Source organism: Dendroctonus ponderosae, unplaced genomic scaffold (genome assembly GCF_020466585.1).
Source record: "Dendroctonus ponderosae isolate FM_Combo_2020 unplaced genomic scaffold, Dpon_F_20191213v2 Dpon_F_20191213_6, whole genome shotgun sequence".
In the NCBI taxonomy this organism is placed as follows: Eukaryota; Metazoa; Arthropoda; class Insecta; order Coleoptera; family Curculionidae; genus Dendroctonus; species Dendroctonus ponderosae.
The window spans coordinates 1,990,967-1,997,733 of record NW_026018814.1 but is presented as its reverse complement, the minus strand read 5'-3'; the positions used below and the strand labels follow the sequence as shown (position 1 = coordinate 1,997,733).

General features: G+C 38.0%; 2 protein-coding genes across 5 annotated transcripts in view; one reads left to right on the top strand and one right to left on the bottom strand.

Annotated features, from left to right (window-relative positions):
* Positions 1 to 2,478, top strand: part of LOC109536318 (histidine decarboxylase) — a 4,838-nt gene extending 2,360 nt beyond the window's left edge. The window contains exons 7-14 of one of the 2 annotated variants that reach the window (XR_002171826.2): positions 235 to 464; positions 519 to 589; positions 648 to 667; positions 721 to 956; positions 1,015 to 1,208; positions 1,268 to 1,608; positions 1,704 to 1,871; positions 1,927 to 2,043. Coding sequence is in view for 1 of the 2 variants with exons in the window: in XM_019902485.2 (XP_019758044.2) it covers positions 235 to 464; positions 519 to 589; positions 648 to 667; positions 721 to 956; positions 1,015 to 1,208; positions 1,704 to 1,871; positions 1,927 to 2,100; positions 2,151 to 2,350 (1,293 nt within the window). In the remaining variant the exon portion in view is untranslated. Of the gene's footprint in view, positions 1 to 234; positions 465 to 518; positions 590 to 647; positions 668 to 720; positions 957 to 1,014; positions 1,209 to 1,267; positions 1,609 to 1,703; positions 1,872 to 1,926; positions 2,101 to 2,150 lie in introns of those variants that run through there. The other variant, XM_019902485.2, reaches the window with a different exon arrangement.
* A 57-nt stretch (positions 2,479 to 2,535) lies between these two features.
* LOC109536321 (calbindin-32) overlaps positions 2,536 to 6,767 on the bottom strand; it is a 35,288-nt gene continuing 31,056 nt past the window's right edge. For 2 of the 3 annotated variants that reach the window (XM_048667313.1, XM_048667314.1), the window contains exons 7-14: positions 6,412 to 6,468; positions 6,115 to 6,198; positions 5,964 to 6,019; positions 5,849 to 5,894; positions 5,259 to 5,270; positions 4,303 to 4,359; positions 4,178 to 4,249; positions 2,536 to 4,117 (exon numbers count right to left, since the gene is read on the bottom strand). In XM_048667313.1, coding sequence (XP_048523270.1) covers positions 3,968 to 4,117; positions 4,178 to 4,249; positions 4,303 to 4,359; positions 5,259 to 5,270; positions 5,849 to 5,894; positions 5,964 to 6,019; positions 6,115 to 6,198; positions 6,412 to 6,468 — 534 coding nt within the window. In that variant the 3' untranslated portion in view covers positions 2,536 to 3,967. The remainder of the gene's footprint in view (positions 4,118 to 4,177; positions 4,250 to 4,302; positions 4,360 to 5,258; positions 5,271 to 5,848; positions 5,895 to 5,963; positions 6,020 to 6,114; positions 6,199 to 6,411; positions 6,469 to 6,767) is intronic. The other variant, XM_048667315.1, reaches the window with a different exon arrangement.

Here is a 6,767-nt window from a genome sequence, read left to right as displayed (position 1 = left end):
CTTTAAGCCTTGGCATGCATTTTTTGCCGAGCAAGAAAATGCATGCCAAGGCTTAAAGTAGCAACAACGCTACACATAGAAACTGATGATGGTGGAAAACACCGAAACGTATTTTAATTGATAAATAGACAATAAATGACTGAAGCCCAGGAATTGATTTTGATTTGGAATTGAAACACAGTCAGGAAAGTATGTTCAATGTTATCAATTGCGGATATTTTAAATTTGCTTTAGGTTTGCGCTACTTTGGGTACAACTGGATCGTGCGCCTTTGATAAACTGGCCGAGATTTCAGAAGTTTGCTACAACGAACTACTTTGGTGCCATGTAGATGCTGCTTATGCAGGCTCAGCCTTTATATGCCCAGAATATCGAGTCTGGCTAAAAGGGATCGAAAAAGCCAATTCCATAGCATTCAACCCTTCCAAGTGGCTGATGGTTCACTTCGATTGCACCGCCATGTGGTGAGTAGGAAAACGAACGTTGGGGGTTTCTATAGGGATCTAAAAAAATTACAGGGTTAAAAACAGCAGCGCTCTTCATGGGGCTTTTAACGTAAACCCCCTGTACCTCACCCACGAATATTCAGGTAATCTTAGTCGTTGCCATAAATTAATTTATTTTGATTGATTGCAAATGTGCTTCAGGTCTGGCCATTGACTACATGGTAAGTGAAAGTTGGACTATTTTCCGATGTTTTTCCAATCATCCCACTTTAAGCACTGGCAAATTCCTCTAAGCAAACGATTCAGATCCTTGAAGCTTTGGTTTGTGATCCGCAATTATGGAATTACCGGACTGCAGGAGCACATCCGGAAAGGCGTTTTTTTAGCAGAAAAATTTGAGTCGTTTGTCAGGAACGATCCCCGGTTCGAAATTCCTGCTAAACGCTATCTGGGATTGGTGGTGTTTCGATTGGTTGGGGATAATTTTATCACGGAAACTTTATGCAAAAGGTGGGCGTCGAAATGGGCAAACTTTGTAAATTTTTTGGGCGTATGGCCACCTTTTCAGGCTAAATTCGCGAGGGAACATCCACTGTGTTCCTGCCAACCTGAAAGGCAAATACGTTATTCGGTTCACCGTAACATCGCCGAGAACCACTTTGGAAGACATTGTGGTCGATTGGAAGGAAATTGTAACAGTGGCCAACGAAATACTGCAGGAGCGCGAGAAATATCTTACAAGAGCTAAGGTGCCTCTGGGAGGTAACAGAATCGCCATGTTAACTTCAAAGCTTTGTTTATATAGAAATATTTTTATTTAGCAAAAGATCCTAAACCCACCAATCAAGGGATCAAAGGACTGAGACGCTCCAATGCTGTTAATCTCAATCTTTTAATCGACTCAAAATGCAAATACCTTCTAAATGGCTCAGCCATGCCGTAAAAAATATAATATTAAGCATAAACACTCGTTTAAATAAGCAAATTTTTCAGTTTTGCAGACGAGTCATTAATGTATTTTTGCTGAAAAATTGCTTCTTATTTCACTGAGTTCAAATTCGAAATCTCTTCGCACCCAAGTGGTAAAGGCTTGAGTTTGTGAGCAAACAATCCGCTGTTTAATTCTACTTTTGATGAGCATTTTTAAACTGTTTGCTTGCAGGTAAGCCGGCATTTACTTCTTCTTGGTGGTGGCTTTGCTTGTTTTTCCGCAACATTTGATTTGCTGACCATTAATGGAAATTTTCGGATTTTTAGAGACCAGGGACAGAAATGAAAACTTCGGCTCCAGCTTGCTTTTATCCAATGTTCCAATGTCGCCGAAAATAGTGAATGCTTCATTCGCGGCAATTTACGATCAAAGCGATGTCTTGGAACAGTTCACGAAAACTATCAAGTTGCGAAAAGATGCGCAAGATAGTCCAGGTGGATGAGATATTATTGCCAAAAAACATTTTCCATTGCTTTATTCATTCTTTAGCAATGCGGCGAAGAATTAAGGGCATTCTAATGTCTGGCAAGCAGTTTTCCTTGGATTCGCGCCTGGACCTTTTCCATGGAATCGATATTTCACCAACGCTAAAAGCGGAACACTGCAGCTTGCCCGTAGTGGAGGATTCGCTTGAACCTGAGGAGAAAAGCAGTAGCATTTCTGGTAAGGTTTGAGCTAAATCTAAGGACAGTTTTCCATTGGTTTTGATGCAGATAATGATGTAACCAGTGGATCTCAGTCGTCGTTAAAAGACAATCTTGATGTGCCTCCAGTTCGCCATCACCGATCCAAATCGGTGGATCATCAAACAAATTTAACTATCGACGATTTGGCGGTTAGAAAAGAGATTTGCAATCGATGTGGCCATAAGGTGGACAAGGCCATCTGCTTTGGAGCCAGCAAATCAAACTAGAAGCGCTTTCTTCATTCTTCCATTAACTTGCAGGCTTTTTAGTTCTTGTTCCTGAACTTATTCATATTATTCGTAGTGATCTCTGTCTGTATATGCGTGTGTATTCAATAAATCTCGGCAAACAAAAACGCAGTCTTTTTTGTTGAGTTACCAAAAACCAGCGTTGAAAAATGGAAAAACGTGTCTTTTGAAATTACATCGCTTTATTTCGCAGCAAAACTGTATGCTAAATATGGAAAATGAATAAACTATATAAAATCAACTTAGCAAACAGTAACGATATTTTCTTTACACTGTATAGGCTAACGTGTATACTATATGGACATCTTGCTTATAATTCTAGCGAGTTTTTCACTCATATTTATTGAAGACTAGAACAAGGAGCTGAGTGGACTGCAGATGTTTACTCAGATGCCATCAGGAAAAGTTTGGAATATTCTGATATAATTTGAGTTTAGTGTTGTGTATTGAAAACCCTTCGGTTTGCATATGAATGGGCGATCTGAGAAACTCTACAGGTTCTCACTGGGTTACATGAAAAGGCAAATATTTCCATATTTACTTGACAAAGTGAAGAAAGCTGATCAATGTGGCGCAGCGCTTGCATGTTTCACTCCCAAGCCAATTCGCTTCCATTCACCTCATCAGATGTTTGATTGTCTTTGTACAATTTTAAACTACTTCTTCTTTAAAGCCAGTTCCGGTTTTTCAGCATATTTCCGATAAATCCATTGATTTGAATTGGAAGCGCTTTCGGCTTTTGTTTCTACGCCACTTTATTTACTACTATACATACAATTCCAAATGAAACAGCAACGATGTGAAAGTCAACTATTATTTACATTGAGTAACCTTTCGAAACGATACTAAATGTAATTTAAATTTACAACTAAGTACAAAACAACTATTAACCATAGAGATAGTGAAAAATAGATCCTTTAAACCTTATAACGTAGTTATGAAGAAGTCTTGTAGAATGATATAGAGTAGCAACAGGAGAAGCTATCTTATATTAAGAGTACATTACACTTTAGCATGATAGATTGTTGCAAGGAACGTGATAATCTTAGCATTGGTTTTAGTAGAAATTCCCAACAGAGAGGCTAAAAGTGCTTTGAAGCGATCGGCAACTCTTCACCGGAAAACGCTGGAAACGAGCAAATGAAGGTTGCGATCTAACAGGTTTTCTGACAATTACTTTAGGCTACATGCTATTGAATAGTCTTACGATAATTTCTTGAAATTGGTGTTTCAAAGTGGTGTTTAAAGTCTAACATTAGTGATCTGCTTACATGCGAGCCTCATGAAGCCCCTTTGAGATTCCGGGTAAAAAACTTAAAAACTAAGCCGAGAAGAGTCCTGAATTACCAGATATGTCAAAGAATCAACATCCGTATGTTGATATATTTCAAATACTTTTAGGTGATGGCAAAATACTCAAGTCTTGTGTATCATACATGCAGTTCAACGTATACATCTGGGCTTCATGGTCGCTTAAATCCGTCTATATATGCAGTTTGACACTGATTGGTTTTAAAAATTTGTGCTAGTTTAACGTCGATAAATTGGCAACTTTAAAATCTTAAAACTAGTTTTTCGTATGTCGGCAAAACCAACTTATGCGGCAGGTTCCTCCTCTTGATTGTGCTTTGCAATGGCTAGCAGGATCATCGTCAGTTCTTTCTTGTTGATTTTGCCATCTTGATTGTAATCCACGCCTCTGAGGATGGTTTCCTCAAAGTCCCGCAAATCTTGAGCATCGTAGTCCTAAAATCCACAAAAAACCAGCAGTTCTGGGTCCGATTCGAAAGCCTTTCGGGAGCAAACCTTTTTAACCAATTCCAACAAGTCCTTCAGGAACCCTCTGAGCTCTTCATTCTCTATTGTCCCGTTATTGTCCTGCAATTTTTTTTATTGCTTGAAACGGCCGTTAAATTGCAGGTTTTACTTACTCGATCATATAATGCAAACACTCTCTCAATGTCGTCTTTGGTTAACTTCGTGGCGCCCTAAGCAGGAAAAGTAAGAAAAAAAAATTATCCGAATTAAAGTTGATGTTCGAAGCGGGAAAACCATCGAAAGCCAATTTAAACTTGAAGTTTCCTGTGATCAATTGAACAAAGTGGCGTGAAATTGGCACTAAAAAGTGAACGTTTTGAAGGGAAACTCATTAGCTGAACTTCACGTTCGTGTTTTCTAATCCGCCAGTGGCGTGCGGATAAAAAGTTCTGGGGGCAAAACAGGACGTTCCCAAAGCGCTCTATTGAACAGGTTTTACTGAAGGGTCACAGATTTTTAATGGTTTTAAACTTCAAGAGCACTTAGGAATGATGTTAGATTCGAAACTCGGCTGCTGGAATTAATTGCATATTTGTTTTGCTCGTTTGGCACCGAAATTGCTTGGAACAAGAGCATTGCAAAGGAAACTTACGTAATTTCCTGCAAATAACTCACATTCCTCTAGCAAATTGCGTTGGAAAAGAACACTTTTTATGCGATATTGACTAATGTGATGAAGATGCAAGTCACTCGTGCTTGCAAAGCATCGGGACCAAACTATCGTCGTTATCAAAATGACTTTGAGTTAATTATTTTTTTTTGGATACTTAAACTATCATGCAGTGCGGTGCAGAAGAAGTAGCAGCAATAAACGCGGTTTTTTATGGATGGATTTTCAATGAATTTAGTATCAAACTTCTTTAAGTTGTTGATCATTTCCCCACTATTTTTTAATCATTTTGCACTCAAAATCTTTGAAAATCGATCCTTGATGAAACACATTCACGGCATCTCTTGATGACTCTCTAACATTTAACGCAAAAAGAACATATTAGCCTGCATGCATTTAAGTAATTCTTTCAGTCTTGAGGCCAATATTTTCTTTTCGTGAAAATCACTTGTTACTTACTTCAATTCCTTCCTAAAAGTATCGGCACACAGACAGACAGATAAAGCCGTGCAGCTAGGTTAGATACTAGCTTTAAATAGGATTGTTTAAATTTGCAGGTCAATAGAATTGCAAATTTAAGAACACAGTTTAAAAAAATATTTGCAATCGTATAGGCCCAGCTGAAGAAAAATCAACTTTTACTATAGATATTGAACTTAACAGTGCTTTTAGTGCAGATAGAAGATAGATACAGCCAAACAGGAGGTAGTCATTTGGTGTAATTTGTACCTAATAAATCGAAAATTGTTTAGGTTTTGATCGAACATACGTAAATTTAATTCAAGAAAGATTACGAGGAAAATTAAACAAATGTTCGAAAAGAAAACCGCGAAATGTCCAGTAGAATGTTCTTAATATTTTTTGCTTTTATTTCATTAATGCAGATAGATTCACTTTTAATAGTTCATAAATAAAACAGGTATTTTGCCTTGTCATACTGTGTATAATGTGAAAGACTGAAAAACTACAGCTAGCATAAATCTCAATTTTTTTCCATAAACTATATTAATAAAAGAGTGGAAATGGAATGTAAAAGAAAAGTGATTTACCTTGAACACTTGTCTGCATAGGAAATTCTCTTTGACTGGAAGTAATCTAGAACAAAGCAATAAAAGCGGTTGGAAGTGCTTTTCATCTTTAATCGAATAGGAACAGGAGGCTTACTTTGCCATCTCCGAAAGCTGCAGGCGCCCATCCTTATTAGCGTCAAAAACTTGTAGCTGAAAATTAAATTAATAAGTTTCCCCTATTCAAAGGAAAATCTACAGAGTTTACTGTACTATCGTAATCAGGCAAGAAAAGTTTAGCTACAAACCATCGTGTCTGTGTATTCAATGAGTTTGTCCTCGGAGACGTCATTTATTTTCTTCGCCTCCTTCAGCAGATCGCGGAGGAAGTTCTGAAAAATAACTAGCATAAAAAACGTGTTTAAGCTGCTTACACAAGAGATGACAAGGGATTCAGTCAGTCAGCCAGGAAAGTTTTTATCGGTGCTTTTAAGCGTTTAGTTAACGATGCCTGGGAAAGTTCGCAAAATGTTTGAACAAAGATAGCAGTTTCATATTGGAGCGGTTTTACTCCAAAGTCTAGGTGAACAAATCCCATCAATTACCTTTAATTCGTCTGCCTCGATGTATCCGCTTCCATCCGTATCGTACTCCCTCCAAATCTGAAACCACATACAAAGAGTTATAAAAACTCCTTCCGGCTGGTGTTGGCAAAAATCAAAATTTTGTAATCGTGTTTTTGGCCCTTATTGGATTGTTTCCGACCTAAGAAGCTGCCCAAAATCGAATATGAAGGTTGTGGTTCGAAAATAAGGAAGATATCGTCCGATGAAGATTGCGACCGCTCAAAAACTGGTCAAAATAGTCAGAAAATGTTGATTATTTGGGAACTGTAAAGGCTCCGGTGTCTTTTAATTAGCTAGTTGCATGCCTTGTCTCTTTCCGATGAAAATGATGTAGC